This window comes from Squalius cephalus, assembly GCF_949319135.1.
Source record: "Squalius cephalus genome assembly, chromosome: 10".
In the NCBI taxonomy this organism is placed as follows: Eukaryota; Metazoa; Chordata; class Actinopteri; order Cypriniformes; family Leuciscidae; genus Squalius; species Squalius cephalus.
The window spans coordinates 20728081-20746891 of record NC_137131.1 but is presented as its reverse complement, the minus strand read 5'-3'; the positions used below and the strand labels follow the sequence as shown (position 1 = coordinate 20746891).

General features: G+C 40.4%; 1 protein-coding gene across 2 annotated transcripts in view; it reads right to left on the bottom strand.

The window, feature by feature from the left end:
• septin9b (septin 9b) overlaps window positions 1–18811 on the bottom strand; it is a 180330-nt gene that overhangs the window by 146021 nt on the left and 15498 nt on the right. Inside the window, exon 1 of one of the 2 annotated variants that reach the window (XM_079883229.1) lies at window positions 5154–5243. The exons of the other annotated variant lie outside the window; for it this stretch is intronic. Within the exon in view, the coding sequence (XP_079739355.1) occupies window positions 5154–5175 (22 nt within the window). The 5' untranslated portion in view covers window positions 5176–5243. Of the gene's footprint in view, window positions 1–5153; window positions 5244–18811 lie in introns of those variants that run through there. 2 annotated transcript variants of the gene reach the window in all.

Genomic DNA, 18811 nt, shown 5'->3' with positions numbered 1-18811 from the left:
TAATAAAACATCATTAAGTGGGTCAAAAAGCACTCTAAAGTTATGCATTTAATATCATTTTAATCTTGAGTACATTTTCATTTAATTGCAATTAACATACAATGAAGTGCCCAAACACATTACATTCAGTTTTTTTATTCTAAGTATATTACTTAATAAGTACTCTACACTTTATTTCAATAGTCCACTTTAGACATTCTACTAACTATAAGTAACTTTACAATTACATGTCAACTAGCTCTCAATAATTTGCAACTAAATGTCAACCAACTCTCATTAGAGTATTAGTAGATAGGTTAGGTTTCAAGTAATCAGAATAAGTTTGCATGCTTACTCTGTTACTTGTAGTTCAAATGTCTATTGGGGGACCAACACAATAAAGTGTTAGCAGTTAGCAGTTTACTAATACTCTAATGACTTGTAGTTGACATACAGTTGCAAAGTTAATTTTAGATCTTTTCTGTTCTTAGTTGTAAACTCTCAGAGAGTTTAACATGAGAATGGACATGACAATGTTAATGTATTTGGTCTTGGTGGAATATATCTGCCATGCTGCTGCTGCTACTGTGTTACTGCTGCTGTTGATTATTTCTGCTGTTGCTGCTGCAGAGCAAGTATGAAGACTTGCTACTGACAATACATACATAGACATGATGCTGCTGCACAAATAGCATGCATGATACTACCTTACATTACCTCTATCTACCATTTTATAGGGTGTTCCAGTTTTTTAATATTTTTTTTTTTTTTTTTTTGGCATCATGGCTTAAAGCTAGTGAACTATTACTGTGTGTACCTGGTCACCTGACTAGATACCTTAAATGTATTGGCTTGACTTATATATGTGTATCTGGGTTAGCGAAGTCCAGATTTATTTAACTAGTGTCTTAGCAATGTGTACCTGGGTGCCAAACTTTAGATTTATTTAACTAATGACCTAAACTAGCTATGTGTGCCTGAGCCAATATGGCTGAGCAAATGTGCATTGTGTTGTTAACAAAGATATCACGTTGAATCTGATAGAGATTAAGAAGAAAAAAAACAACAGTTTTAGTTAAGGACATATCAGTCTGAGTATTTCAAGAGTTTCATGACAGAACTATGTATTTAGTTAAATGTCTAAAGTGGACTATTGAAATAAAGTGTTACCTATATATATATATATATATATATATATATATATATATATATATATATATGTGTGTGTGTGTGTGTGTGTGTGTGTGTGTGTGTGTGGCAAGCAGTGCAGGGGAAATGGTGCAAGGCCAGTGGTGCGAGCACTACTGCACTGCTAGAGTCCCACGGAGGAGCTCCGGAAGGATAAAAGGAGGAGTGAGATAGTGAAGGATGGGGTAGAGGACCAGGCCTGTGACATTTATGTTGTGTTTTATTATATTTATATGCAGCAGTCGTCTGTGAGGTACGGAAGCCCTGAAACGCAACATAAAAAAAAATATATAAAAAAATTATAGTATTTCGAGATTAAAGTCGAAACATTTCGAGATTAAAGTCGAAACATTTCGAGAATAAAGTCTAAATATTTCGAGAATAAAGTCTTCCGTAGAAGTTGCGTGTGTGCTTGCCGTTATTTCACATTGCCACACAGGCATTCATGCGTGTGCGTGTGTGTGTCAGTGTGTGTGTGTGTGTGTGTGTGTGTAAACTGGATCTACACAAAATAATAGCTTTTTACTTTTATTTTGGCTTTCAACAAAAGGAAAATCTACAGGTCTACCAACATGGCATTTGGCTATAGGACATTATACTGCGCCGGAATAGACTTTAGCCTACAGGCGAAAACACTTTTCAGACTGGATCAAGACTGGATCAAGATATCCAGCTTTATGAATGAATGAATACATGAATGAGGCATTTATATAGCGCTTTCATATGTCTACTACACTTATATTTGTATTTATACACATATTTCATAGGCCTACACTTAAAAGCGCTTTACAATCATTTCAGGGAATCTCTCCTCAACCACCACCAGTGGTTATTATATTTGAGGAAATCACGGGATCCGGCCAAATGATTGGATAGGATGCACTTAAAATGTATCCAGAACGTATTTATGGTGAAGAGGGAAATAGCGCGGTTACTGTTAAGTGTTCTCGACCCAGATAGTGTTGCCTATTATAGACGAGCACGAAAACACGTCAAAAACACTGCCACATAAAGTTTTGACCAGATTGTGAACCTACTGTGCAACGCCATGATAAAGCATGTTGGTAGATTGGCACCTGTCGAATTTTCTTTTTGTTGAAAGCCCAGATAAAAGTAAAAAGCTACTATTTTGTGTAGATCCATGTCCGAGGCAGTTCGACTTCACAAGTGCATTTCTTTACACAGACACACACACACGCACACACACAAAAAATTCAGAATTGGAAACACGCCCTATGCACCAGTGGACGCGCGCCGTTATGAATGCACACACACGCAACTTCTACAGAAGACTGTATTCTGGTAAAGTTTTGACTTTATTCTCGAAACATTTCGACTTTATTCTCGAAACGTTTCGACTTTAATCTCGAAACGTTTCGACTTTAATCTCGAAATACTAGAATTTTTTTTTTTTTTGACGGATTTTTTTTTTTTTTTACGTTGCGTTTCAGGGCTTCCGTAGTGAGGGGCTGGCGCTTTACTTTCGTTCTGTTATTTGTTTATTTTGTGATTAAAGTTTTACATTGAATGTTCGCCGGTTCCCGCCTCCTTCTTCCCTGAACTTGAACCTTTGTTACATTGGTGCTGAAACCCAGGAGGAAGGAGGAACGCGCAAAAAAAGAGCCCTCGCCGTTGTGGGAAATCCACGATGCCATCGAGCAGACCTCAGCATAGACCACCGCAATGAATGCTTGAGGCGGTGGGCTGGAGTAACTTGCTGGTGGGACGGATCAACTCACTGCCGTCCACCTGGGTTGTGGATGGGCAGCTGCTGTCTGAGAGGGGACGGAGGAGTTGCTGCCGTTTGCCTGAGGCCGGAGCCTGTTGCCGTCCACCATGGTGGGGAGGCGCTGCCGGGTGACCGAAGCTGGAGGAGCCGTCACCGTACACCAGGGGGTGGAGGAGTCAGAGGGCAGTCCACCAACACCAACAGTATCCAGCAACACTGGCAGGCATCACAGAGGAGTTCACCCAGCTGGAGGAGGAGTGGATGGCAATGCGTTTTGGGAACTGGACACAGATTATTTTTTGCTCTCTCCCCTCTCTCGCCTCTATCCTTCCTCATACTTCCGTCTCCTTTTCTCTCACCTCATCTGTCTTTACCCCCAGATGTTGCGGCTGCTGTGATGGATTAGAGTGCACTCTCATTGGTGCCCCCCGGCCCGTGAAGGGCAATGGGTGTATGTGTTAAGCAGGGCGGGGGCAAGAGCCGTGGGAACGGAGCGAGCACTCTTGCCATCTAAAGTCCCTGGTAGGAGCTCCGGAATGATAAGAGGATGAGTGACAGTGAAGGATGAGAGAGGACTAGGCCTGGATTTTATGTTGTTGTTTTATGCTTATATACGGCAGTCGTCCATGGGGGGCTGCTGCTTTACTTTGGTTTTGTTGTTTGTTTATTTTTGGATTAAATGTTTATGTGGAACGTACTCCGCCGGTTCCCACCTCCTTCTTCCCTTATCAACAAACCTTGTTACAATATATGTAAGACTTTATATCGATAGTCCACTTTAGGCACATATACAATTTGTTAAAATTGCATTAGCACAACAAGCTTTCTCTGCTATATTCCACAGCAACAGCAGAGTGTTATCTACATGTAACACATGAGCAGTGTTTCTCTCTCTGTGTGCTTGTTATCTTAACTATGCTTAAGTGTTGACAAGTAACATAATCTTGTGTCTGAGAGGAGACTCAAGGGTTAAAAACTTAAAGGATTCTGCGACATATCACTTCCAAAACAATCCGGTTTGTTAATTACCAAGGCAACATGGGCAAACCAATGGATACGCAGAACCAGGAAGTAGCTCTGCCCACAACTTCCTCGATAAAGCTGACCTTACAGTCGGAAATCTGTTCCCATCCCTGATAACAGACACACACACACACACTCAGCTTTACCACAACACAAACAGCTTTACACACATACTGTATGAGCACCTTTTAACACAAACACACTTTCACAGACTCCATCCATTTCCTTGTCATCATTTTCACCACAAACTAAAGTTATATTTGAATCTACAGTATATATAATTTCCGGGTGCAGAAAAGCTCCAACGCCCCTCTGTGGTCACCTGTTAAACTGCATAGTAGACCAAATTCAATACAATTCTACAATGTTAGTCTTTTGATGTTGAAACATGTTGAAATATTTGTAATTCTCAGTTTTAGATGACATTCTGATCAACAATACAAAGACAGAGCATAATGGTGTGCAAAAAGAATGGATGAAAAAATACAAAACAATATACTGTATCAGGGTGTGTTCAAGGCGTGTGGCATTGCCCACTAACAGCTGATGTTACAGTAGCTCCAAAGATTTGAGGCATGCCACACAGCAAACCTCTCCCTGCACAGCTGCTCTGCGGTGTGATACTGACACAATCCTTATGGGAGATTCTGCTGAGTAAGGTAAACCTTCTCACTGTGTCACTCTCACACACAGTAACTTAGTGAAATTTACTAGGGAGTTGTCCACATTCAACAAAAGTATACTTCTAAATTGTTCTCCTTCACATTGAACAATTAAGCCAATCACTTCATCAATGAACTGTGGTTAATGACAGTATTGAAAAAATAATAAATACTTAAAATGCAGAGTGAAAGAAGTAGAATGAGAAAACTCAAAAAGCAGAAACTAAAATCAGTTTCCACTTCCTTATTGATGAAATCACACCCATGGTCATGTGTCTTCCTTATAAAATGAAAAGCACAATCAAGATAGATCAAACATAATGATTTATGCACTTAGATATATAGATAAGTAGATAGATAAATAGGCAAATAGATAGACACAAATGGCACAGTACAGTTTATTCGGACCAACTACTGTACTTCTAAACTGATTGAATCAAACTGAGAAGAAACTGAGAGTAGTGAGTGTCACAAAAACAACACTTTCTATACATCTCTCTAAAGACAAAATAAAAGTAAAAATTTCAAAACGATTTACTAAGATTCTGAAAGAGCGAGAAGGATTTACTTACCAGCAATTCTGTCTCGCTCCATAGCTGGATTATGGCTCCTCACAGCCACATGTGGTTTCTAGCGTTTCTCCTCTCTCCCTTTATTTGCAGACTTCCCCTTTTGCTTTTTCCGAGAGTTTAGTCATACCCCCCCCCCCCCCCCCCCTCTCTCTCTCTCTCTCTCTCTCTCTCTCTCTCTCCCTGTCCACTCACTTTGTTCTTTCTTCATTTCTTTCTTTCTTTTTCTTTCTTTCTTTCTTTCTTTCTTTCTTTCTTTCTTTCTTTCTTTCTTTCTTTCCCCGATACAGAACTTAAAATAGTTTCATTGACAAGTGCTTCCAATGGAACTGCACTGACATGTGCTGATCATATGCCTTCATTCGATCTTCTTTTGTCTTGCTTTTGACCTCCTTTGACACTGAAGCTTTATTGTGTCTCTGAGATGGGGATAAGCCATATGACTGTATAAACAGCCTCATGCTCTCACCATGAAAGCAAACTAGAGAAGTCTGATTTTGATACAGCTGAAGCAACATGAATTTACTAATTCATTACATTATTGAGATTACGCAAGTATCTGTACCCTATTTTTGTTAGCATTAGGGGAGAGTGGGGTGATTTGTGCCAGGGGGGAAGTAGTTCCACCCCTTGTTCTGGAAAACCATAGAATAATTTGGTCATGTTACCACATAATTTTGAAAAGCAATCAATTTTACTCATCCTCCAAAGAAGAGAGATACATGGCATGAGAGTTAAGCACATTTTAGTGCAAAAAACTGTTTTTTCCCTTTCAAAGTAAATTTTCTATGATTAAGGTTTTTTGATTGTAGTGTCTGGACAATTATAGACAAGTTTGAAAACATTTCACACATGTTTTAGTGCTTTAGTAGGCTACACAATGAGTCTATACAGTTAGCATGATGTTAGCTCTTAACTGCTGGATCATGCTAATTGTAGTAGACATGAAAGCGTTAATGGTTTTGATTGTCACGTGATCACGGTGTAGGGTCACGGGATTATGTAGGAATGTGAATATTAGTCACCTGTTCACTGATTGTGAGAGGGAGAGGGGGTGAGCAGGGACGATGTATTCTTTGTTGACCACTAAACTTCGTACCATCGAGAAATATCAATCTGTGCAAATGCAATAAAGAAAAGCAAGAAAAGTGATTTTCTTCTCCGATGTTTTATTTGTGCGTCAGAAGTGCAAAAGTCCTTGCTTAGTCTCTCAGCGGTTCTATCATAGGAATGAGTAGCCGCTACATTATGTCAACAAAGAACATTATCAGCGGACGCGCCAAACGGATTAAGCCCACATGGTACCACGGAGTATAGGATTCTGTTCAACTAAAAGGAAAGAAATTCTACAGCCGAAGAAGTTGAAACACCAGTGAAACTTGATCAGCAAGGTTCCGAAGAGAAGCAAACAATCACCCATAGGTAAGCCTGCTGGGCTTTGTTTTATTCAGCTGTGCAGTATTGGATTGCGCGCAGATTGAATTGTGATCTCTGTTTATCCATTGGGGATGATCGCGCGGTTGTGTTATGGTTTGTTGTTTGGCTTAATTCGATTGATTTTTCACAGAGCTCTGGTGTTTAAAGCTTATTGTTGGCGATCCGTTTTGTGTGGAAAAATAGTAGCGCGATGTTGTTGACGGCGTTTGTTTTCGTGTCGCTGACGCTGTGGTGTTGAAGGATTTGAATGAATATACGAACATTGTTGACGACTTGTGAGAAAACAAATATGAGTGAAGTGAATGTTGATGACGTCACTGGCTTTGAAATGGATTGCGGTAAAAGAGAAACTAAACTCACTGCAAAGGCCTTGGCGAATAAAATTGAAAGTTTGCAAATGCAACGAAAATCAAATGTAAACAAAATTAAGAGCCAGATACCAGAGATGAAAAATCTGATGAAAAGAAAGGAAAATGCCTCCCAGATGCAAATCCAGTTTAAAACTCTTGTTCAGCTTTGTGAAAATGCCAGTAAGATACACGACATGGTGATTCCTTTACTTCCTGAAGATGAGCAAGAAAAGCAAAATGAATGGTTTTTGAGTATTATGAAATATAGCAACACATTTAAAGATGCGGTTCAGCATTGGTTGAGTGAACCGGAAGGATCATTGGAGGATGTTATGGCTGTTCAGTCTTGTGCTGGTGCAGTGCAGGAAGAGCCACCCAATCCTCAAGTGCTAGTTCATGCTTCATCCATCGTTACATCAGACAACTTACAAGACGGCATCAAACTAGGTGACAGCGTATCAAATGTTGGGAGTAGATCATCAAATGTTGGGAGTAGATTATCCAAAATTCAAAGTTCAATAGTGGAAAAAAGATCTGTGGCATCATCTACTTCTTCTGTTCGTCTCAAAGAAGAGGCTGAGTTGGCAGCATTAATGGCACAACAAAAGTTTTTGAAGGATAAACATGAGCTGGAGGATCAAGAGGAACAGCTACGGAAAAAAAAGGAACAACTTAATTTGCATGAAGAAATTGCAATTAAAATGGCCAAGCTGAATGTTTTGAAATCTCAGAGTGTGTCAAGCAGTAAATCTGACCGTTCAGGAAGGAAACCTTCCAATTTAGAGCTGGAACAAAAGAAAACACAGAGTCTTAATGCCAGTGCTAAATCATTTGTGCCTCCAATGTCTCTAAGAGAGCAAGGATCATTGTATGAGCATTTGGATTCAGGAGCAAGGCCTAAAGAGACAATGGTACAACAACGGGTATTCTCACAGCCTCAAACAGTGGAACAACGTTCATCTAGATGCCAAACAGTGGAACAACGTTCATCTAGATGCCAGCCAGTGGAACAACGTTCATCTAGATGCCAAACAGTGGAACGGAGATCTCAATGAAGTGTATTAAATTCCCATGATGAATCCAACGATGAAGAGCAAAATAACATATTGGGAATAATGAGAAAGCAAAACGAAATAACAACACTATTGTTAAAACAGCAATGTTTATCATCCTTGCCCAAAAAAGATCTTAATGTGTTTGATGGTGACCCATTACAGTATCATGCATTCATGAGAGCTTTCAAAAATAGCGTGGAAAGTAAGACCGATAATGACAGTGATTGCCTGTATTACCTTGAACAATATACTGTTGGTTTTCCAAGGGATTTGATACAGAGTTGTCAGCATATAGATCCACAAAGGGGATACATTAGAGCCAAAACTTTGTTGCAGGAACATTTTGGCAATGAACAGAAAATTGCATCTGCTTATATGAATAAAGCTCTCTCATGGCCTCAAATTAATGCTGAAGATGTGAAAGCTTTGCAAGAATACAGTCTTTTTCTTAGAGGCTGTTGTAATGTCATGGAGGAAGTGCAATACATGTATGATTTGGACATGCCTGCCAATATGATGATTATTATAAAGAAATTGCCCTACAGACTCCGGGATAAATGGAGAACAGTGGCTTGTGAACTACAAGAAAGACACAGACGCAGAGTTTCCTTCATTGATATTGTTCATTTTTTAGAACATCAAGTCAAAGTTGTAACAGACCCAGTATTTGGAAATATACAGGATGCTCCTGTAGCAACTAATAAAGATGTGAAGAGACCCAAATCACAATTTCGTCCTGGAATAAGAGGAACCAGCTTTGCTACCACTGTGGTCGTTGCAAGTAAAGAAAGTGAATCTGAAAATACAGCAAAGAAAAAGGTTGTATTTGAAAGGAAAGAATGTTTCTGCTGTAGAGGTGCACACACATTGGGTATGTGTTCTCAGCTGGGAAAACAATCCCACAAAGAGAAGATTGGCTTCTTGAAAGAAACTGGAATTTGTCTTGGGTGTTTGTGTATTGGGCACATCAGCAAAGATTGCAAAAAACGTCTTTGTTGTGATGTTTGCGGTCTTCGACATCCTACTTTGCTGCATATCTTTCCCAAAGTAAAAGGAACCGATATAACTGAGATGAAATCAAAAGCCACAGTGGATGATGTCTTAGTATCTAGTGGTCTTACTGGGGCTGGTGATCATGATTGTAAACTCCCGATTGTGCCTGTACAGATCAAGGCCAAGAAAGGCAGCAAAATTCTTACTACTTATGCCTTTTTAGATCAGGGGAGCACCGCCGTGTTTTGTACGGAGAGCTTAATGAGAAGACTCAACCTCACAGGAAACAAGGTGCGGATACTTCTACGAACAATGGGGCAAGAAAAGGTCGTAAGTAGTCAAGTTCTATCTGGACTGGAGGTAGCTGGCTTGAATGACCACAACTTTTGTGAATTACATCGAGTTTATACACAGGAAAGTATGCCTGTTCATAAAGGGAATATACCAAGAGTAAGAGATCTTCAAATGTGGCCCCATTTAAAGAGTGTTCATTTACCTGAGATTGAGGCAGGGATTGAACTGCTGATAGGGACAAATGTTCCTAAAGCATTGGAACCATTGGAGGTAATCCGCAGCGTAAATGATGGACCCTATGCAATCAGGACAATGTTGGGATGGACTGTGAATGGTCCACTCTCTGTAGACAGTGAGAACAAAATGGATGGTGCTCTACCAGAAGTCACTGTCAACAGAATGTCAGTTGTGAATTTGGAAGACATATGGCAACAGCAGTTTAAAATGGACTTCCCAGAATGTAGCCAAGATGAACAAACTGGCTATTCAAAAGAAGATCAAAAATTCATGGAAATGGCGATCCATTCTGCCAAACTTGTTGATGGGCATTATGAGATTGGTTTACCTCTGAGAAAGAGAGTTCAAATGCCAAACAATCGAAAAATTGTGGAACAACGTGCTTTGCATCTAAAGAGGAAACTTCAAAAGGATTCAGTTTTCTTTGCTGACTATAAAACCTTCATGCAGGATATGGTCTCCAAAGGTTATGCAGAGCAAGTACCAGCAGAGGATATGACACGTAGTGATGGAAAGATCTGGTATATTCCACATCATGGTGTCTACCATCCTACTAAGAAAACAATCCGTGTGGTATATGATTGTGGAGCAAGTTTTCAGCGAACATCACTTAATGCTCAACTCTTGCAAGGACCAGACCTTACCAGCTCACTCATTGGAGTGATAACAAGATTTAGGAAAGAACCGGTGGTGATCATGGCAGATGTAGAATCAATGTTCCATCAAATAAGGGTACCAGCTGATGATGTTGATTTGTTAAGGTTTCTTTGGTGGCCCAATGGGGACTTAAGTCAAGATCCAGTTGAGTTTAGGATGCGGGTACACCTCTTTGGAGCAACATCGTCTCCTAGCTGCGCAAACTTTGCACTTAGGAAATGTGCACAAGATCATAAAGAGCAGTTCAACAGGGAAACAGTGGATAAAATCTTACATTCCTTTTATGTTGATGATTGTTTGGTTTCAGTCACTTCAGTTGAACAAGCGATAACATTATACCAGGAGCTTGTATCCATATGTGCCAAAGGTGGATTTAGGCTCACAAAATGGATGAGCAACAGGCGTCAAGTGCTAGACGTAATACCAGAGGATCAAAGGGCAAAGACAGTGAAAGACTTGAGCATGGATTGGGATGGATTGGGATTCTCCATCAGTTGAGAGAGTGTTGGGAGTGCAGTGGTGCATTCAGTCTGATGAATTCAAGTTCAAGATTGTAATCAAAGACAGACCCCTGACCAGAAGAGGAATCCTATCCATGATTAGTTGTATCTACGATCCATTGGGAATTGTGAGTCCTGTAGTGTTGTCTGCAAAACAAATCTTGCAAGATATCTGCAAAGGAGATTCAGGATGGGATGATGTCTTGCCTGAATTGGTTGTTAAAAAATGGACCACATGGCTGCAAGAACTTCACCATCTTGAAAGGTTTGTGCTTGCCAGATGTTTAAAACCTCCCAACTTTGGTCATATCACAAATGCACAGTTGCATCATTTTTCTGATGCGAGCCAGGATGGATATGGAACTGTGACGTACTTGCTTTTACACAACATGCATTCTCAAGTACATTGTGCTTTTATCATGGGAAAATCAAGAGTAGCACCAATTAAGTCCATTACCATACCTCGTATGGAGCTCATTGCTGCTACAATGGCAAGCCGAATGGATGTGTTATGGAAGAAAGAACTGCATCTGAAGCTTCAAGATTCCGTCTTTTGGACGGACAGTGCTTCTGTTCTCAAATATATCAAGAATGAGACATCACGGTTTCGAATATTTGTAGCCAATAGAGTGACAGAAATCCTCAAGGCCTCTCAAGCTTCACAGTGGAGATATGTAGACACGGCAAGCAATCCGGCTGATGTTGCTTCCAGAGGATCAACTGTCAGCGGGTTTCTTAAGAACAAGACATGGACATCAGGTCCTGCCTTTCTTCTTTTTCATGAAAGTGAATGGCCTGCTAATCTCCCTGAACTGGAAAAGCTTGAAGTGGATGACCCTGAGGTCAAGAAAAGCATTGAGGTTAACTCTGTACAGCTCAAAGAAGAGGATGATGTGCTTTCATGTTTAATCCATCACTTTTCTTCTTGGTTCCGTTTAAAGAAAGCATTTGCTTGGATTTTAAGATTTAAGAATCTGCTCTTGTCTTTGAGTCAGAAGAGGAAACAACTGGTACTAGCTTTTGCTCATTCTGATTTAAATGAACAACAAAGAGTCTCTGTGGAAAGAGAAATGTTGATTTTCAAAGGTCAAATTGAACAATCTCACCTGTCAACAGAAGAACTTGAGACTGCTGAATTGGAGATTATTAGACTCTCACAAGAAAATATGTTTCCTGATGAGCTTGCTAGTCTAAAAAGAGGTGAAAGCGTAAAGTCAAGTAGCCACATTCATGGACTTTGCCCTGTTCTTGAGGATGTTTTGAGGGTTGGTGGACGATTGAGTAGGGCATCAATGCCTGAAGAATCCAAACATCCAGTCATTTTGGCCAAGAATTCTCACATCTCGGATATTCTCTTAAGACACATACACCAGGAGGTAGGACATGCTGGTCGTAATTATATGTTATCTAAATTACGACAGAAGTATTGGATTACTGGTGCAAGTACCGCAATAAGAAGAGTCTTGTCCAAATGCGTCATCTGTCGAAGACTGAATTCACTTCCAGGATGCCAAAAAATGGCAGATTTGCCATCAGAAAGAGTCACTCCAAATGAACCTCCATTTACCCGTGTTGGGGTAGATTATTTTGGACCTTTTGAGGTAAAGAGCAGAAGAAGCGTTGTGAAAAGGTATGGAGTAATTTTCACCTGTTTAGCCATACGAGCTATACATATTGAAGTCGCACCCTCGTTGGACACGGATGCTTTCATAAATGCACTGAGACGTTTCACTGCAAGACGTGGACAAGCCAAGGAACTTCGATCGGATAATGGAAAGAACTTTGTTGGAGCAGAACGTGAGCTAAGAGTTGCCATAAAGGATTGGAATCAGTGTAAAATCAATGATGTACTTCTTCAGAAAGGAATTAAATGGACGTTTAACCCCCCAACTGGATCACATTATGGAGGGCCTTGGGAGAGGTTAATTAGGTCTGTGTGGAAAGTTCTGAATTCTACCTTAAAGGTGCAGAATCTAGATGTTCTTGACACCGTTCTTTGCGAAGTGGAAGCTATTGTTAATGGTCGTCCAATTACCTTAGCATCCACAGACTCCAGTGACTTGGAAGCATTAACACCAAACCATCTGTTGCTTTTAAGGACTTCACCATCTTTACCACCAGGAGAATTCAAAAAGGATGATGTTTATGCTCGCAGACGGTGGAAACAAGTCCAGTATATGTCAGATTTGTTCTGGAAGAGATGGGTTCAGGAATACTTACCGCAGCTTCAAGAACGTCAGAAATGGTCCAGAATCAAACGCAACTTTAAATCAGGAGACATAGTGCTTATAGTGGATAACACAGCACCTTGAAACTCTTGGCTTATGGGACGCATAATTCAAACCTTTCCAGACAGAAAAGGATTTGTGCGTCATGTGCAAATTAAGACCAAAAGCAGCTGTCTGGACAGGCCGATAACCAAGGTCTGTCTCCTACAAGAAGCAGAAGATGGATAACTTCACTTATTAGTTGACATTTTTTGACTTTGACATTTATCTATGAACTTGACAGAGATAAACTGGAAAGAATACTTTGACTAAGTATGAACACTTTTTTTTGCTTGACTTTTTGTCAAGATTTTCTCCTTTTTTGAAAGAAGAAATGGACATTAGCCTATATGATGTTGTTAATGCATTGTTAACTTGACAAATTCATGTCTCTATTGACAATGTAATCATTATTTGATAATAATTAGGGGCTGGAATGTAGTAGACATGAAAGCGTTAATGGTTTTGATTGTCACGTGATCACGGTGTAGGGTCACGGGATTATGTAGGAATGTGAATATTAGTCACCTGTTCACTGATTGTGAGAGGGAGAGGGGGTGAGCAGGGACGATGTATTCTTTGTTGACCACTAAACTTCGTACCATCGAGAAATATCAATCTGTGCAAATGCAATAAAGAAAAGCAAGAAAAGTGATTTTCTTCTCCGATGTTTTATTTGTGCGTCAGAAGTGCAAAAGTCCTTGCTTAGTCTCTCAGCGGTTCTATCATAGGAATGAGTAGCCGCTACACTAATTATTCAAACTTGTGGGTCTGGGGTGATTTGTGCCAAAGGGCATGGGGTAAGTTGTGCCAGATCCAGACCACCTAGAGACCGACATACTCACAGGGGATAATCTTGAGAAGTGAGGAGATGGGCATGCCTCATCAGTGTTTGACTTAGGCCTATCTGCTATTTGTTTAATTTAGCTAACACTGATTTCAGTTTTGAGTTTGCACTATGTTAATAAAGAGAAATTTTATTCAGTTTTTAAGTGGCCTAAGTCACAATAGGATGTTTAGAAATTAGCCTAGTAACTTTATTCTTATGTTACATAATTGACAGACAGCGTTCTGTCAACAGGCATCTATTGCCAAAGCCTTTTTTGCCTGAAATGATTTACAAATATCATATATTGTGTTGCTATGGTGCTCTAAATGGTTGCTAGGGCGTAGCTTGATAGCTTCACAATGATCCTGAGAGACTGATTGGTCGTCTGAGTAAAATGAGCCCGCCCCCTTGTCTCTGTGACACTGTGATCCAGAGTTGTGTTCAATACAAAATCCCTATGCAATTGACCATAGTAGGAAAAACGCATGCTATGATATTCCAGGGTGACAATATCTAAATAAACCTTAAATTAGTCATTTTGTATTGAATTTGTCTTGCTTTCATATAGCATACGGTTCATAACAGTAAAATGTTCTGTTTTACTTCAGAAAGCACTGGCACAATTTACCCCAACATATTTCCCCAAAAGGCACAACTTACCCCGCACCAGGGGCAAGTTGTGCCATGAGACCACTTTTTTCCCAAAAGCTATATTTCTGAAACTATTTATTTCAGATCCAAAGTTATTATTCTCAGGGATGCACAACATCCTGAAATACATGTACATCCTTAAGTTGAAGGCATTACTGTCATGGCCTCACTTTAAAGTCACTTTGAGTAAAAACTGGCACAACTCACCCCACTCTCCCCTAAGGCTTTTTAAAAGTTATTGGCCATCACATACTGCATTTAGGTATGTTGGCAGATTAACTATTCTATGGCTGTCCAGATTGCCTGTTTGTAATTGAGTCATTAATCTGGTCTTGTTTTTTAAGAACAGCATTAAATAAAAATGACTGATTTATAATTTTCAATGAGTTTTTAAGGCTTTCTGTGACAATGAACACAGTGAAATCCTTGCAGTGAAAGCAGTGGCATTCAGCAGCTGCCCATAATATAGATATATAGATATTTTATTTTTTATTTCTTTTGTCAAGCACTTTTACTCAAAACAAAATCATGATGAACTATGACCTAAATCTCACACATAAGATCAAATCTAGCATGGCATTCTGATTAGTGTATGTGCAAGATATTAGGATACAAGACCTCCTCTCCATTTCCAAAGGATAAAAACGTCCTCATATCCCTCTGCCATACTGATGATTATTCCTTCTGGGTCACAGATGACGCAGATGAAATAAGCCTATAATAAGCTGGTTCTAGAAATAATTGGCTTTTTTAGGAAATACAGTATTTCTTTTGCTCGAATATGCTGTTGATATAAATCTCCTGACAGGGTAAAAGACACGCCTGCAATCTAAATATCAGTGGTTATACTGCTAACGGTTTATTTTTAAATAATACTTTACATTACTTTACAGGTTTCAAATGGACTGAAAACCAGTTGAACTATTTTAACCCTCACCAATTGAAGGAAAAGAGTGTGCAGCTATGAAGGAAAGACATCAGATAAGAAAGGAATTTTTAAAGGGGTGTAAGACTTTAGCCAGCAATACTTCCTCCAACCACTAGGTCTGGCCAGGTAACACACTGTACCATTCCCATTTGAGTTGAAGTATGAGTAGACTCTCATCAAGAATCACTGTCTTTTCTTATTATTGACACACCCGAGTTCCCAGTTATCCTTGGTTACCCTTGGCTAGTTTCTCACAATCCTCAGATTGACTGGCCAACTAGCCGTTTCACCAGATGGAAATATACATGTCCAACGGCTGGAATTCTTACGAGATGTAAGAATTCCAGCCGTTGGAAGTCTTTTTTGAGGCCTTTTTCTAAGTCTTTTTTGGGGCCTAAATGACAACTCTGGATCCAGCATGAGTCAAATACGCCAAAAACTAAGGCATTGACCGTTCCATACTTTCATAAGGCACTCTAGAATGGATTTATTCTGCCTTCCACTTCACCGGGAGGGGCTGGCTTCTTTTTCGTGGGTAAGAAGGACAGAGGTCTTCACCCATGCATTAACAATTGTGGCCTAAATAACATCACACTGAAGAATCGATATCCACTGCCACTTATGACCACAGCCTTCAAACTCCTCAGGGCGCTACTATCTTCACTAAGCTGGATCTCCAGAATGTATACCACCTAGTGAGAATCCGGGAGGGGTACAAATGGAAGATGGCTTTCAACACCCCTACTGGACATTACGAGTGTCAGGTGATGCCCTTCGAGCTAGCTAATGCCCCAGCCGTCTTACAATCACTTATCAAAGATGTCCTGAGAGAGATGCTGAACTAATGTGTTTTTGTATAACTCAATGATATCTTAATGTTTTCCCAGAGTTACGAAGACCACATTCAACATGTTGGCATGGTTCTGTCTTGTCTGCTCTTGAACAACCTCTTCGTCAAGCTAGAGAAAAGTGAGTTCCACATCACTACAGTCTCTTTCTTGGGTTTCATCCTATCATGTGGCAGTGTACAGATGGATCCCAGCAAGGTTTGTGCAGTCCTGGAGTGGCCCCACTCTGAGGGTGCTTTCACATCTGTAGTTCGGTTCATTTGGTCTGGACCAAGGGCGAAAAATGATACTTTGTAGCATTTTTCAGGCGTATTGGATCCTTTTCACACCACACTGATCGCTCTGGTCCGGATCAGTTTATGAGTTGATAAAACAAACCAAAATGCAGTCACGTGACAACATCCACATCACTCGTTGGCCAGATGTGTCTTGAACGCATTTCCATAAGTGCACTTCGATTGGTCAGAATCAACGTGCGGGAAAATTCCAACAGTACTCCCGGGAGTAAACAAAGAGGTGGAAAATCTGGCAGACAACACGCCGCTGTTTACTATTGAGAGACGACTGCGTGGGCTGAATGTATCCCTGGTCATATTTTATTATATAGTTTGTCTACACCACTTTAGACAAACAATAATATTTGAGAATTAAGCGAGGATACGGCTCGAAAATAACATTAATAATTTCTATCAGGCTCCGCACCTCTTCACAACTCCAAGTTTGTCCGTGAGGTGCCATGCTTAAAGTGCAAACTGTCAACAAACATTTCTCCTCATCCCATAATGCACAGTGCAGCTGACTATGGCAACTGGTTTAGTCCAAAAATGCGCAGTTCTTTGGCAGTTGGTTCTGTTCGAGGTCGGATCACGTTCTCACCACAAACAAACTGCTCCAGAGTTCGTTTGAAAGCGTACCGAGACCACCTCTTCAAGGAAGTCTCGGTACGCTTGTTTGGTCCGCTTTTGGTATGCATTCTCACCTGCCCAAACTAACCGCACCAATGGAGAAAACGAACACTAGTGCGATTCAATCGAACTAAATGAGGTAGGTGTCAAAGCACCCTGATTCATTGAAACAAGTCCAATGCTTCCTGGGTTTCACCAACTTTTATAGGAGATTCATTCGGGGCTTCAGTTCCATTGCGTAACCTCTCAGAGCTCTCACCAGGAAGTCTGGCACACCCTTCCAGTGGACAGAGAAGGCTAACCAGGTATTCAAACGACTCAAACAGCTATTTACTTCAAATCCCATATTGTACAATATGGGAGCCCTCCCTCAAGGTAAACTATATCCCCTCACTATCCTGAGATGACCTGGTCCCACATATCCATGGATTTTGTTAATGGCCTACCCAACTCTCAAGGTAACACAATGATTATTGTAGGCCAGCAGGCCAGACGGGGAACTTCTTATTCAAAATGTCTTTAGAGTTCTTGAGTTTCCTCAGGATATGGTGTCTGATCAGTGTTCCCAGTTTACCTCAAGATTCTGGAAGGCTTTCGGACGTCTAATCGGTTCCACCATCAGCTTGTCCTCAGGGTTCCATCCCCAATCCAATGGCCAGACAGGGAGAGTGAACCAGGAGATTGAGAAGACCCTCAGGTGTCTAATCTCGAACATCCTGAGTACATGGAGTTCCCAGCTGGTCTGGGTGGAATTTGCCCATAACACTCTCCATCACTCATCATTGGGTATGTCTCCATTTGAATGCCAGTTTGGGTTCCCCCCTCTCTGTTTTCTGAACCGGACCTACAAGCACAGGTTCCAGCAGTGGCCCAGTTATTACGGAGGTGCCGGGGGGGTTGGCGGAGAGGTCGGGCAGCCCTGTTAAAGTTGTCCCGGGAACAACAGAAACAGGCCATTTGACATCGGCGGATATGTCCATCACTCTGTCCTGGGCAGAGAGTGTGGCTTTCGACTCAGAATCTTCCATTGCGCCTCGAGTCACTTAACCTGTTAACCGTTGCCAGTGCGCGGGCGCACTGAAGCATTTTTTTTATATATATAGTTCAAAGTTACTATCAAATTTAATGTTATACCTTGACAAACTATACATCATTAAAAAGATATAAGACTCAAGTTTATGTATTTGACCACTATTGTATTATGAAAAACTTATAGCGACAGTTATTTCTTAATTTGTATCAGGAGTTATGAAATGAAAAAATGAGTCGATACCTTTAATATGAATTATGCGCGTCAGCCGCTTTCATTCATAAAAAACTCCCGTGCTGTCGTCATGACAGCGATACACAAAACAACGTCCTTCAGGGCTTTAGCTCAAAAATGTGCAGACTTGGAGAAATATTGATATATTCTCATAGGTTTACATCAGATTTCTATAGACAGGAATAATATTTATTGAATTTATACCCAAATGCGTTGATGTAGTCATTATGAGCGATTGGATACTCTGATACTGTGTTTTCAATTCATACCAATAGCCTGAGGGCGCTATATGCACAAAAATATCGCGCTGTAACATGCAGATAAAGATGTTTTGAAGACAATACACATGATTGCAATGATATTTGAGTTACCTGTGTTTTTCAAGCCATGCCAGGTATTTTCATAATAATAGATTATATTTATAATGTAATGCTAATCTATATAGA